The sequence below is a fragment of the Anopheles maculipalpis genome, chromosome 2RL (genome assembly GCF_943734695.1).
Source record: "Anopheles maculipalpis chromosome 2RL, idAnoMacuDA_375_x, whole genome shotgun sequence".
Classification (NCBI taxonomy): domain Eukaryota; kingdom Metazoa; phylum Arthropoda; class Insecta; order Diptera; family Culicidae; genus Anopheles; species Anopheles maculipalpis.
The window spans coordinates 6,278,361-6,292,923 of record NC_064871.1 but is presented as its reverse complement, the minus strand read 5'-3'; the positions used below and the strand labels follow the sequence as shown (position 1 = coordinate 6,292,923).

The following is a 14,563-nucleotide window of genomic DNA, read 5'->3' as shown; positions in this document are numbered from 1 at the left end:
CTCAATCAGCAGGCGGATTAACCAACTGGCGAAGTTATCGTTGGATGCATCTTTGAGTCGTGCATATTTTAGTGGAACACCCCACCTCCTTTCCTCCACCCCTGCCCAGTTATTCCAAGGAAAGAGGCTTTCCTGCGAAAAATCGGCGATAACTCGCTCATTTTTGGTCCGATCAAGGGGTGTAGCATACCTCTGGATACTCCTTTGGCGGCTAAGGGGGAACAGGAACTGCTGCTGGTGAATTTTTTCGACCCGTGGAACATCGACGAAACTCGATCCTTTTTGGTTCGATCAGGGCGTGCTACATACGCTGAAGCAGTCACTGTTCTCAAGTAGTGAATATACTGTCTACCAGGCACCACCAACCTCAGTGAGAAGTGCCCGTTCACTATAGTGAGAAGCAAGATTTTGTTCCTAAGGAATGTCTAGACATTCGATGTTCTACGTGACCTCCAGCGGTCGTTAAGCCAAGAAGGCAGTCCTTACGGAATGAAAAATATCTTAAACAAATAATACCTCAAAATAAGCTTAAAAATACAATAAAAAACCCATTTTTCCAGAGGTCATATGAGCCATGGCGGGCTTACTAGTGTTCACGATATACGCCGTAAAGTATGCAATTCGATGCAATCGTTTGCGCACCGAAAGATTCAACTCGCTACCGAATTGCAGTAGTATGCTTCAATAACTTCTTTCTTTCAAAATTTCTTCATTTATTTTTTCATAATAAATCCGTTCTTTTAATTATTTTTTTTCTTTTGTGATAATAAATGTAATTTTTTAATTAAAATTTTCTTTCTTTCTTTATTGATAGTAATAAAAGTAAAGACGATGATACCTGCATACTTGATTCACTTGCAATCGTTTTAATCTGCTTTGCTTACCATAAATTCTTTACAAATCTCTACATATAAAAGAACGTAAGGGTAACACCCGGGCGCGTGACGCACCCGACCCAACCTCGAAACGAACTTACTAATCTACGACGAAGACGACTTCGTCGTAGATTAGCAACAGCGACCAAGCGAGCACAGCGAGTGAAGAATGGAAGAAGAGAAAGGCGGGTTATAGCTCTCTCCAGGGAGTACTAGATTGATCGATTGAAGATTTTCAAAATTATATCTAAATGCTCATACAGGAAGGATGCGCTATTCTATCGCTACAAGTTTTATGTTTTGTTTTACGTTACGAGACGAAGACGAGAACGAGGACGGTGCGTGGGTACATATAGACCAAAGGATGAGCGTGAGGAAAGAGCATCAATGGCATTATGGAGAAGGGAGGCGACAATATGTATGCGACAAGATGCTAAGGGCTTCAGACCCAGCAAGTGACAGCGTACAGGATACGACAAGATACACTGAGCCAGAAGTGCCAGTCCTCTGAATCCGTTCCACCATTGCTAAAAGCTCCCCCGCAAGAGGAGGATCAAATGATTGAGGCATATTCCAAAGATGAGCTGACTAGGGAAACGAACAGAGACTTCAAGCACCTGATGTCCACCGATCAGTCCGCTCATAGAATGATTCTGGTCTGGGATAGATGAAGGGAATACTATTAGGACCAAGCGAAAAAGAAAACTTAAGATTGAGTAGCGCAGTGTGAACAATCGGTATACTCTGAGGACTGCAATGACAGTCAAAGGTATTGATAGCCAAAGCGGGAGAAGCACCAGTTGCTTAAGATCCACAAGTAAATGCAGGAGCCGCAAACAAACTGACTTAATGTTCTGCAAAAATGACCCATATTTCGGAGCGAAGCAATATTCGCTCCTACATGGGACATGTAGGAGGGAATGTGAATGTGATTTCTCCGATTATTGTCAAAACGCCAGCAAGTGGAGGGACTGGAACGCAGATGTGATTGCATCAAGGTGACATAAGTATTGAACTGGCGATAAACAAATAACAGATTCTAAAACTTTAGCACAAGCACATAAAGAACAAATACCGCAACAATTTATTACCACGAACCGGGACCCTTTTTTGAAAACATACTGGGCAGATCGTAGCGGACTTTCACTACGTATTGGCACGTTCCATACCATTTAACTTTTTTTGTTTATGAAGAATTTAAACATCGTGCGTTTGTCCGATATTTACCAATTCGCCAGGACAAAGAAACGATTTAAAACCCATGGCAGCCGACAAGAAATGTTGGCACCTAATACACCTGTACACCCGAGCAAAAGTGCCATATTTCATGGCCATTTCGTAGAAGAAAATGTATTGTAACTAAGGAAAATGCAGAACATTGCTATCTTAAGTTATTCGCAATACGAACAGGCTGTCCGATTTCGGAGTTTTGCAAGCATCCTGGAGTTTTGCGGGCACACCGGAGTTTGCGGGTGCAAAGGTAGGTTCTACCGGGGCCTTGACTAGTGTATATTATAATACAATAACGAAATATTTAATCACACGAATTTCATGTGCATACAAAGAGCAGGATCTCCTTCGACGAAAGCTGCAAAGTATGAATTAAATGATGCACGGTCCGGGTTTGTTATTGAATTGATAATATTCTTACGGTTCGGTAAAGCGACACATCCAACCTGCGTCATTACGTGCCAGTGCCCATTCACCTCGCCGTATCATTAATTTCTTCCTGCTCATTGATTCTTTCCCATTTCGCTTATTATTACACTACACAGAGCGATGGCTGGGCCTGGGCTGGGCTGGTGACAACCTTCATACAGGATGTACAGGCATAAACTCATCCGGATCCTGGATTCGGATGCGGCCTTCATTTATTGGGAAATGTTAATGATGCAAAACGATGCTGCAGAGAGGGGAGAGCGAGAGTGTGTGATGGCGAAGCGATTGAAAGAGAGACACTCCTTCCTTTATGCAACGGTTTCCACGGTGACGATCAACCAATTCGTTCTTGCTGCTACTGCTGCTTTGTCCTTCACCGAAATGTTAATGTGCACGAAAATCAATTAAATTATTTATTGTATTTATCCTTTATCCCCAACGCTTTTTCCTTTTCGCACGCGTGCGTAAGCACTTCCACAACGATGTTTCCGGGATTTAGTGGTGTGCCGGAATTGAGTGTCGTTTCTGCTGTAGGGAAATGTGCTTTCGAAACCGCACACGTTTTTTCATCAGAAAAATAGGAAATTTCCACTGAATTGTTTTACTAATGCATTCACAAAGCGTTAAAAGGAACTGTAATATTATTAAATGCTGTAATGCTTATTCAAATGAAATTATTTTTATGCTGTAATATTATTTCAAAACGAAGAAAATGAGGTATGCAAAGAGTCAAAAAAAAGGCGGCTAAATAATGTTTGCACGTGCGACTGTTGCACGACTTAATGAGGATTTTCCATGAAAACACATTTTTCGCTCCGATAATTATTTCCACTTGTCCAACGTTCAGCCCCCACACTGATTAAACAGCACTCATTTCGAACAAAATGCTTCCTTCTTTTTTATGTGCTTCAATCAGTTTACACTCACGGAAAATAATTTGTAAATCCGATAATGAGAGTCTTTTTAATTCCAAAACCCTTGTTTTCGCTTTGTTTCTTATCTTTCTTTCATTTCTTTCTACTATCACACCCAAAAATCAATGTACACTTGGTTTTCTTGTATGTTTTCACTTATTTGATTTGCATTTTTATCAATTTTATTAATTGTTTTCCACTAGTTTTGTTGTGTTTTGTGTTCTTTTTTTCTTCTTTTTATCTCTCTACACGATAGTTTTACACGCTTTCTTCCTCTATTTGCATGACTTTTTTTCTCGTTTTCTTGGTTTTTCTTTTTGTTGCATTTATGTCGCGGAGAAAAAAATGATAGTAAGTAGGGAAGATGATCGGGGAAAGAATGATTTTTGACAGGTTTTCCTTTTATTTTACATTTCTTTACCGCACACTATTTGTTGATTGATTACTAACCCAATAGTTGGGTGGGTTTTTGGAGATTGTTTTCTTTATCTCTTTCTCGATTTCCAAGTCGTTTGTCGTTTAAATATTTACACAAAATTGATTCGTTTTTTACTTTCTCTCTCTCTCTCTTTTCTTTGCACAGATTTACTGCTAGTAGTAAACGGTTTGTTGCTATTTCAGTTACTGTATTCTTTTCTCTACTTAACACCACTCTTTTGGTTGATATCATTACTGCTCTGTAGATACGCACACACTCTCGTTATTTGCTTCCTATATGTGTTGTTTGCTTTAATGCTGTGGTACCTGTATCCCCATTTTCATTTTGGTTTAAAATTTGCTGTCAAACTTTACACAAACCTACTTTTCGAGAGGATCGTCGGGTGCGTTTTTCTCCGTTTTCCTTTTGTTTTGCTTCATTTTCATATTTTACTACAGTCTAAAATGATATGGTAATCTTGTTTGCTCTTGTTCTGTGTTTTGCTTTTTCCGTTCACTTGGTTTGCTACTTACTCATACTTAGTTTTCGTTTATATCCCTGTCTGTTGGCTTCTACTACTTGATGATTTTATTTTTCCTCTTTGAAAGTTTCTATTGTGTTGTTTTTTTTTTCTTCTATTCTTGTTTGTCGAAAACACTCAATCACGATGACGCTACACGGTTGTTGGCTACAGAGGAAAAATGAAAAGTGGGAGCTATGTTTTTCCCATTTTTGCTTTACCTACTTTCATTCCAGCTTTCACTAGCAGTAAGGAAGTGTCGAATACAGGTACAGAGAGTTGTTGGTTCGAGAAGAAATAAAAAGGGGTAAAAGGGTAAAAGGGAAACAGAAAACGCTATTTATTGCCTCAGTGGTAACTGTGGCAAAATATGTTTTTAAAATATGCAAATAAAAGAAGAAAAACCAAGAAAGAAAGTTAAAATGAAAAAGGGTAGAAAAAAGTAAAATCAAGTGAAAAATGTTTCGTTTCTTTAGCTTCTGTTCTTCCTTGTCTGTGTGTGTGTTTTTTTTTTTTCTAGTTCGAGTTCATCGACGTTTGTTTTAATTTTAGTAAGTTCTATTACTGTACAGAAGTATTTACAGGATTTTTCGTCTTTTTTTCTGTTTATTCTATCATTTTCATAATATCGGCGCCATTTTACAGGATACACACACACACGCGATCGGTTCGTTGGCTGGTGTTTTCTCTCATCTCAACAGGTATTTTATTTGCTCGAAATCATTCGAAAATGAAACTCTAAATTCAAAGATAGATACGATATGTTTGCATTTTACATTAAAAATGTTAGATAGAAAATGTATAATTACAACAAACGGAAACTAAGACAGCGATCGCAAACGATCATTTCAGGATAACGCGCTATTAATTTCCCAAATAGAAAGCTTCTTCAACAGTGAAAAACAAGCAATTTATATTAAAAAAATATAACTTTGAAGCGCTAATTGCATAGCTTTAGGGGCTTGCACAATCGAGCGGGATAAAAGTGAAACGATTAAAGATCGAGAGAAAAGCAACACCGCCACCGACCCGATCGGTGGAAGGATATCGGTCGCGTCACACGCCTTAGTAATTACAACCACAAGAGTAAACTCACCGAAACAGACTTCCTTTTTCTACATACACACGCACCTCACCAGTAGAAGAAACGGGTGATCGACGAACGCTGCCCAGTTCGTGATCGTGAATACGATCGAACGGAAGAAAAACAATTAGAATCACTAGCAGACACAAACAGATAGAATGGGGAGGAAAAATGGAGCAATTCTATGTACAATTTGTCTTGCGAGTGCTCCCTTCTTATCTTCAACCATGGAAGATCACCATATAGATAGGATACGTGGACTGTGCTCTCATGGGTTTTGTTTGTTGCTGTGTGAATGTGTCTTCTCCCTCTCTCTGTTTATGTTTTTCTATACGATACGATTATGTGTAAGGAAAGCTCTCAAACCGACGTTGCCGTTAAGTACCCTCTACTCCACAAACACACACAGGCACCACACACGCTGCTATCGACCTACTCTGTACACGGGGTTGCTGCTGTGTGTTTATGCTGCTACTGCTTCTATTACTAATTCTACTACTACTACCACTAATCGAGATTGCCTTCTTTCGAGCGGAACCCAGGACAGACGAAGGTGCGCAGACAGCCAGAGTCAGCCATTTTACAACCGTATTGTAGTCCTTCTCTAGCCGTGGCATAGATTGGGTGATTGTTTGCTTACATACAGGGTTACAGGGATAGACAGTCTTTGAAGCTGCTACTGCCGTCATTACGCCCATCGCCCATCCATAGGTTTCGACATTTTCGCGGATCCTTGGTATCAATCTGCTTCTTACAATACAAAAAAACACATCTGTACACCACAAAACTAAGCATTTAAAAAGAACCTCCACGGAAAAGTTCTACTATCAACTACCGACAACACGGCACCGAGGACACGATCGATCGACACTAAAATTAAAATCACATTCTTGGTTTTCTTGTTTTTCGCTTATCAGCTAAGCACACTCCTTCAAAGGTACCTTCCCTTCCGTTTCGGTTCTTAATAGCAAAAGGAGCTCACAACAACGACATCAAAACCCTCTCCCCCATCGCCTCTCGCTCAGCTGCTGACAAGTTTGACTTGTTCCCGCGGGACAGAGATCAGGAGAATCAGAGGAGAATTTTGCCGTATACAATACTGGATATGAAGGGACCTCCGGCAGCGGCAGGTTTGGTGGTGCTGCAGACGACCGCCGCTTTCTCTCAAGAATCCACCGCCATCGTCGATGGTACTACGGATGAAGGCTGCTGCTGCTGCTGCTCGGTTGCTGCGGATGTCGCTTTCGGACCGGTTGGGATACCGCCCGGTGGTCCATTGCTCGACGTGGTAGACTGTCCCGTTGGACGGCGCTGACTCCAACCGGCCATACTTCGGTTTGACGTTTGCGTGTGCTGACTGTAGCCGGAATCGGACCCGAAGCTAGAATCACGCGAATAAATCGAATGTCCGCCAGCAGGATGTGACGATGGGACACCACTCACCGGTCCTCCCCCACCTCCTCCCGCTACACCCCCATTCCGGAAGGTGGTAAACTGGGGCAGAATGTAAGGATGGTAAGCGACACCGCCGGTACTACCGGTACCGGTACTGCCACTGCCACCGCTTCGATCGCTGTACGTGTGCGATAGGCACCCATCGTAGATGAGGCCCTCGTGGAAGACGGGCTCGTGGTAGATGTACTGCGAGGGATCCTGGGAAGGTGTTGATATTACGGCCAGCTGACTACCATTTCCATTACGACCACCGGTTCGCCGGTCCGACGAGCGAGGATTCGTTCGTGACCTTCCACTACTCGGTTGCGGTGGTGCACCACCATACCCGGCCGCTCGATGCCCATTGCGGAAGATGGTGGACACGGCACCACCGATGGGTCCTGCCGAAGAGGCGGACAGCTGCGCGTTGATGCGATTCCGTCGTTCCACCGGATCCAACACCTCTCCGGAATCGTCGATCGTGCTGTAGTAGTTGGATCGATTAGGTCCTCCATTGTTATTGACACTGTTCAGGTGATGACTATGATGGCTGTGTGGCGGGTGATGATGGTGATGGCTCGTCGCGAGTGTATGGTTGTAGGCTGGCGGTGGTAACGTCATCATGCCCCGATCATCGTACATCGGTGGAAGAACTATCGGATCGCTTCCCAGTGGACCACCGTCCAACGAGCTCGTGCATGTGCTAACACCACCACCGAACGGATGTCCTCCACCGGTCATCGTTCGTCGTCCCGAACCACCCAACGTAGCAGCAGGATGGTGCGGCTTTCGCGTACGGAACAGTCCCATTCCACCCGATGGCGCAACACTGTTCCCATTACATGTTGCCGTCGTTCCATTCCCATTGTTGTTGTTATTATTGTTCCCACAATCCGTGCTGGAGTTGGAGTTGCGGTTGCTATTGCTGGCACTGCTGCTACTGCCACTGCTGTTGCTTCCATTATTGTTGCCACTTGGGCCACCAGTTCCACCTCCTGCACCGCTGCTGATGTTATTCACACCGGAAGATGGCACCGTTCCGTTGGTGTTTGCGCCCGCACTGGACCCAACCCGATGGCCAGTGTGATGATGCAGGGGATGGTTATTGTCATTGCCGGATGAGGACGAGGACGATAAGAGCGAGTTGCGTTCGGTGCGGTTTCGCTCTAGATACGCCCCACCACCAACACCACCACCGGGCGGACCAACAACATCCGTCGCCGGTACGGTCGATCCGGACGCTGTCGTAGCCGCACTGTTACTACTTCCCCCATTACTTCGATCATGGTAGATCGTAGCTACCGTTGTACCACCGTCCGACGGTGACTTGTGGAACGATCGATCACCCGGCAAGCTTAGCTCATCCTCAGCAAAGTCATCGTCCGACTGGATCGGTGGTTCCGAGTCCGTATCCCGCCCGGGACCGTGCTCTAGCTCCTCGTACACGTTGTCATGCGATCGGTACGGGTCCGGACCGGGTGACGAACAGATAAAGAGGGGCGGTGACCGTGGCATCGGGTATCCGCTAGGATAATGGATCTGTTTCGCGTGCAGCTGTTAGGGAAAACAAGAAAAAGCCAAAAAAAGGGCGTATTAGTTACTGGATCAAGCACGTTTTCACACCACGTTTGTGAAAAGGTTCTAGAGGTTCTCGTCTAAAGCAGCGCACTTATTCACACGCGATAAAATCACCACACCGGAATCCTTACAACCTGTGTGCGATGATGATGGATGCACAACACAACACAATGGACGCACCTCTTCAGAGCCTCTTCATTCTCTTGCTGCTAAGCATTGGGAACTTTGAATGTGTGTTCACACCCTTGACGCGTTACGCGAGAACGCATTTTCACACACGATGAGCGGAGGACATCGAATCCGGGACGCGAAATTTCCTGCCCACTTTTTTGAGGTGTGATTTTGCGTGACACGTAATGGCTCTTGTGTATCTAGAGAGTTGTGTGTGGCCATTGTTTTACGCAGTTTTCTTGGTAGATGAAAAAAAAAACACCACTACAAAGTCTCACAATCCCATTTACGAATCGAACGCACTTTTAGAATTTGTAGCAAGAAGTGCATTAGGAAGTTTGTCGCTAAGCGATCCCTCTCTCTCTCTCTCTCTGGGAAAACAATGCATTCCTTCTGTTGGGTGCGTTTTTCGATAGTTCCCGATTGGAAGAAATCGATTGCGAGTGTGTGAAATTCGAACCACTTGAGTAAGTTTTATGTTAACACATTCCACCATCATCCTCCTGGCAGGAAGACGAGAAAGTCATCGTAAAAGCGCTGAGTAAATATAGACCAACGGTAGCTCGAGGGATACGCAAGAGCTGCTGGACTGGATGTGACACACAGAAAAGAAGGATGTTGTTTGCATGGAGTGATACCGTTTCCAGCTGCATTGTACTGGAGTACAGCCACACTATGTGTAAGTGTAACTGAATTTGTCCTCCACTTTCGAGTAGCTTTCCACAGAGTGCTTCTATTCTCCCCTAGTGACGCTCCTTGTTGTCTGCCATTTGTGTTGGAATGGTTGTGAAAGTCTGCGTTGTATATCCTTTCGTTTTTTTTTTTTTGGGATAATGGCAAAACGTGAAACTTTCTTTTCCATTGCTTTCAATCCTTTGGGGAGATATTCGAGGCTCCTCGAGCGGAGTAGCTCTGTGTGGCTGTGACAGCAGAAAGGGAGAACGCGCACGTGTGTTTGTGATTTTGGCCACCAACTTGGTGCATCAGCATTACTATTCTAGCCGCTTCTAGTGCAATTGTTAGTTTCGCAAGAAGGTACACCGGATGGGGACACAATTGTAAACTTATCACCCGTTTGCTCTTTGCTGCTTTTTTACTGCCATTTTGTTTATGCATGCACTTGCTAGCGGAGCTCTTGTACTCCGACTGGTGGCTCCCCGTATGTGATCGGGAAACTATCCATTGATGTATATATCTATTTCTCTGCGCACCACCATTCACGACTTCATTTTTATATTTGCAAAATTCCCACCTTGGCGCAGTTCTGCAAGCATCCAGAGCTGCAGACACATGAAGAGAGCACAATAGTTCTCGCTTTTCCGCCGCTTTCAATGCAATCATCATGCCAAAATGTGCAGTTTTCCAATCTGCACACACAGACATCTTGGATGGTTTGCTGTTTAAGTGTATGTACATATTTAGGAGCAAGTAGCTGAACGTGCCCAAGCCATCTCTAGAGGGAAGAGTTACCAGTAGCAGTGGGTGCACGAGTACGAGTGCTGCTTTCCCACCAACATTGGAAGTAAAGGTGTTCAAAATCAAGAGCTAGTTGTTGTGCATGGTCATGACACACACACAGCGTGTACATATAGCCCCAGGTTGATTGTTCGTGCCATTTCCGGATATCATTATGCCGTGAAATGTGAAGAACACGACCAGATAAGAGGTGCTGCTGTTGCTGATTTCCTACGCCAAACACAACCCATTGTGTTTCCCATCTCGGAGAGGGAGTTTCGCCACTTGAGTTCAGAGGGGAGGGCCAGAGAGTTATTTGGGGGTTAGGAATTTGGAAGCGTTATGATAAGTGGACATACCGTGGTGGTAGTACTTCGGACGAGGCATAAAATGAAAATGATTACAACACAAAAGGTTGAATTGCTTAGTGGTTGGAGTTGAAGTTGGACGAAGAAAAACATGATATAGAAGACGTATCTGCACACATAAATAAGAAACATGATCATCCACGATCTATTATTCCCTCTCTCGCTGTCTAGCATCACTTGAGAAGATGCGAGACATTGTTTGGACAACAAACAGCGTGTATCAGACATTACCACTGTACAAATAGAATGCGAAGTTGGTTGTGTGTTTAATGTGTTTTTACATATCTTGTGTTGCGCGTGTTGGAGGCACCACGTTTAGCAGGTTCTGTGGCTTTGCAGCAGATGGACAATGAAAAGGCTGGGGAGAAGTAGGTACTACTAGATTACCACTCGACGTCTTCGGCGATCTTCGTGCGGCCCCGCAGTTTTCCTCGTGGTGCTGGCTGATGGGCGAAGAAGAACACGTAGCTTCCTCCCGCATATGCCATGCGGTATGTGAGCGCCGCCTCCGTGTGTGGTCCTAACCGGAGCGCGAAGAAGAACGAGAGGCATGGCGCAACAAGCGTAAATACCACCCAAATAGCGAAGCGCGCGCGCGCGCCTTCGTCCCTTTTGGACATGTGGTGCAGGGAATCGGAGAGTCGTTCGTCATAAGAGGTCCAACACCTAACAGCAACAACAACAAAATTTGTGAGGGAACAAGATGAGAAGGACAACAGCAACAAGACACACGCACAGCAAAAAAAAAAAGACGATGTCTTGCGGACGGGAGAGAGCTGTGTTGTTATGGGTTGCTTTTGTTGATATAAATGCGCCTTTAAGGTGGAGTAGGTTTTGGTGGTTTAGCTCCCTGACAAGAATCAGTGTTTTTTTTTTTGTATTTTGTTTTCTGATCTCTTGCCCACTCTCTTTACGCTCTAACGCGCTCCATCGGGACGACAGCAGCAGCAGCAGCACGTCGATCAACTAAATCTTTTGCTTTTGCTGACCACAACCCAGATAGAATAGCTAGCCTGCCAACACTGGCCCGGGTTGAGGTTTTGGATGAAACTAAATATTATTTGTTTGGAGTCCTTTCTCAGGGGATACTACAACAGGGAGGCTCTCTTGAAGGGATGATGCGTGTGAACACGTTCGAACTGTTGCGGCTGGTAGAGAAGAAGCAAGCCGAAGGTTCGATGAAAATATGCAACCCGATGTGCGAAGACGTTGAAAGGTTTCACACACGCAGAGAGAAAGAGAGTGAAAACGTTTGGGGGAAAGAATCGTTGGAATGTCTGAGACCTCTTTTTTATGTTTTTCAATTGCATATTTAGGAACTCGCAGAAGACAGAGCTTTTTATAGCAAAGTTTGGATAGGATTTTGAACCATAGAGGACACACAATTGGCTAAAATCTCATTTTCAAATCCCAAGTTTGATAAATCCTAATTAAAATTTACCTAGAATTCCCCATTTTGCTATGGATATCAATTTTAACCAATTTTTTCCTGCATGTCCACCATTCGGCTCTACCGCTGAACAGCTGCTCAGGCCCTTGTAGTCCTGACCATCTTTTTCTAGCATGTTCAGCCGGTCGGTTGTCTAGCGAATAATTAGGAGTGATAAGCGTTTGAAGCGATCCTCGTACCGTTTGCTCACCTTGATTCCAATAAATTCCACCGACATAAAGCCGGCATATATTTTGAGGCGTATACAGTTGTTAATTAGCAACAACGCCATGCCGCCACGGTCGCGGCATCTCGGCGAAGACCTACTAGCGCGTTCGCACAGCATGACAGACCACATCACCCATAGGTGAGATGAAGAGAGGATCTTGGGAATAAACATGTTTGACAGCATTATTACACAGACACGAAATTTGATCATCACACGCCAATCATAATTCGCTTCGCACTCACCCCTAACACGATGCGACACGGGGCCCGTTTTTTTTTTTTGTGTGTATGTTGCTCGCTTGCGGTGAGCTTGACCCGGGGCCAGAGCATCAAGAAATTGAACGGAAGAAGAAACAAACTAACCAACTAAGAAGATGACAGTAAAGGTCGGCCTGTCTCTCTCTTCTTGAAGCGCGAGTTATTAGACGTTGTGGCCCTGGTTTCCAGGTGCCGCAGAGAGCTCGGGGAAAAAAAGGAGCGTCAAAACCGAACACACACGCTCTATGGTCCGATACAATGGGTGGGAAGGATTGTGTTTGGCCAGAAGAGGTTGTGCCTGCTCCAAGCAAAACGGTACCTCGCTTCAAGAAGATGGCTCCTTTGCTGAGGCTTTCAGGTTGGTCAAACGACTGTTCCCGTGCGGGTCTTCGCTTTCTGCTCAAGATTGGTTATTTACAAGCAAACAACCACCAAACAGGTACGCACGCACAGCTCGGGTCACCACAAGTGTGCCTAATGAAATGTAAATGGAAACATATAAATTAACCTCGCGAGTAGGCATCCCCCGTTGGGTCTCGGGGTCCAACCCGAAAACACTATTGAGAAACAAAACGTCGCTGCTATGCGAGCGCGGTCGTGCGCCTCATGAGCCTTTCCTAGCTTAACCGAATAGAAGATATCTTACTTGCTGACGGATTTCGGTGGACGTGCGACACCTGGACACCGAGAGACCCGGAATCACCAAGAGCAGTTCTGCTTTCAACGGTGTGCGGTTTCGTGGAATTCAAACTGTCCTTAACCATTTCTATCTATGCAACAGCAGCAGCATGTTATTGAGACACACATTCAAGACGGGAAGGAAATATGATATGGACGTTAAATTTTCACTTGAGACACTCGGAGGACGGACAGAACCACACAGACAATCATCATCGACGAGGGTTGGTTTCCATCATTTTCCGCCTCGATTATTATTGTGCTCGCGATCACTCGCTCACCCTCTCTGTGTGCGCGCGTAGTAATGGAAATAAAATCTTACTGCTCGTGGCCGCGGCTTTTAATATAATTCCTACTACAACCGATATATGAAAAGACATGGACAGAGAGCACACAAACGACAAAAATAAAACCGTTTGAGAGGTTTCAAGTTTTTGTCCAACGAATTTTTTTCGTCTTCAATTTTTACTTCTTTTGAAGCTTTATCATACACCCCTTTTCGGTTCTTTTGGGCTGCTGCATTCAAGGTTGATATGCACAGCGAGATGAGTGGAATCGTCGAGGGCTTCAAGTTTCAAACCGCGGATATGTGTGTTTCCCGTGTATACAGCGCAAAAAAGAGTAAAAACTTGCGCTGCTGTTGCCGTCTTTTGTCGTAGTCATTGATCCTTTGCCCCGAAAGAAAAAAAAAAAAAAGAAAATCACAAACACGAAATGATGGCAGGAAGCAGCATCAGCAGCATACAACAAGCATCTTGAGAAGAGCTCACACAAAACGCAGACAAGGAGTGCCTTTTTCGTGTGCTCCAATCTGCAAATTCCACACGGACACGCGAGGAGGAACACGCCAGAAGGAACACACTATTGTCATTTCGGTTTGAAATGCTTTGACATGGTTTGTCGTAATATTATGACACTTTATTCCCTGGGTCGGAGATACATATCCAGGATGTAGAGGACGACAAACACACGCCAGTGTGTGCCAGCTTCTACCGTTTTTTTATCTTGTGTGTTGTGCTTTGTTTTGAAGGTTAAGGATTTCTTCTAAAGGTCTTTTATCGGGAGGAACTTGTCTGCAAGAAGAGATCCACCGGTTTGAATGGGTAATTTTTTCTTCGGTATCAAATCCTGGCCACAAATTGCAGGGATTCAATGTTATTGCTGTGTGAGCTTTACATCAAAACATGGATATATATCCGGTTTCTATTGTGACAGTTGTGACAGCTTAATTCAAGAGTACTCTCTCTACCTTTTCTAATGAATCATCCGAGCTATTAGAATCTATTGGATTGGAGCTTTACCATTCATGCTAAATTCATTCAATTCGCGTCTTTCCTCGCTGTTGGCGTTCTCTATTAGGGAAGACAAAACGGTACACCTTCATGTACCGTTGATTAAAAAACAAAACAAAACACGACGTACATACTCCAAAATTTTTCACCAACTCCCGAGACGTGCCGAGACTGCGATCACCTTCTCGCACGCAAAACAATG

General features: G+C 44.4%; 2 protein-coding genes across 2 annotated transcripts in view; one reads left to right on the top strand and one right to left on the bottom strand.

Annotated features, from left to right (window-relative positions):
* The window catches only part of LOC126557285 (glycogen [starch] synthase), a 396,509-nt gene that overhangs the window by 51,016 nt on the left and 330,930 nt on the right, over positions 1-14,563 (top strand). The window lies entirely within an intron of this gene.
* Positions 6,635-14,563, bottom strand: part of LOC126557168 (uncharacterized transmembrane protein DDB_G0289901) — an 81,821-nt gene continuing 73,892 nt past the window's right edge. The window contains exon 4 of the mRNA XM_050212850.1: positions 6,635-8,458. Within this exon, the coding sequence (XP_050068807.1) occupies positions 6,635-8,458 (1,824 nt within the window). The remainder of the gene's footprint in view (positions 8,459-14,563) is intronic.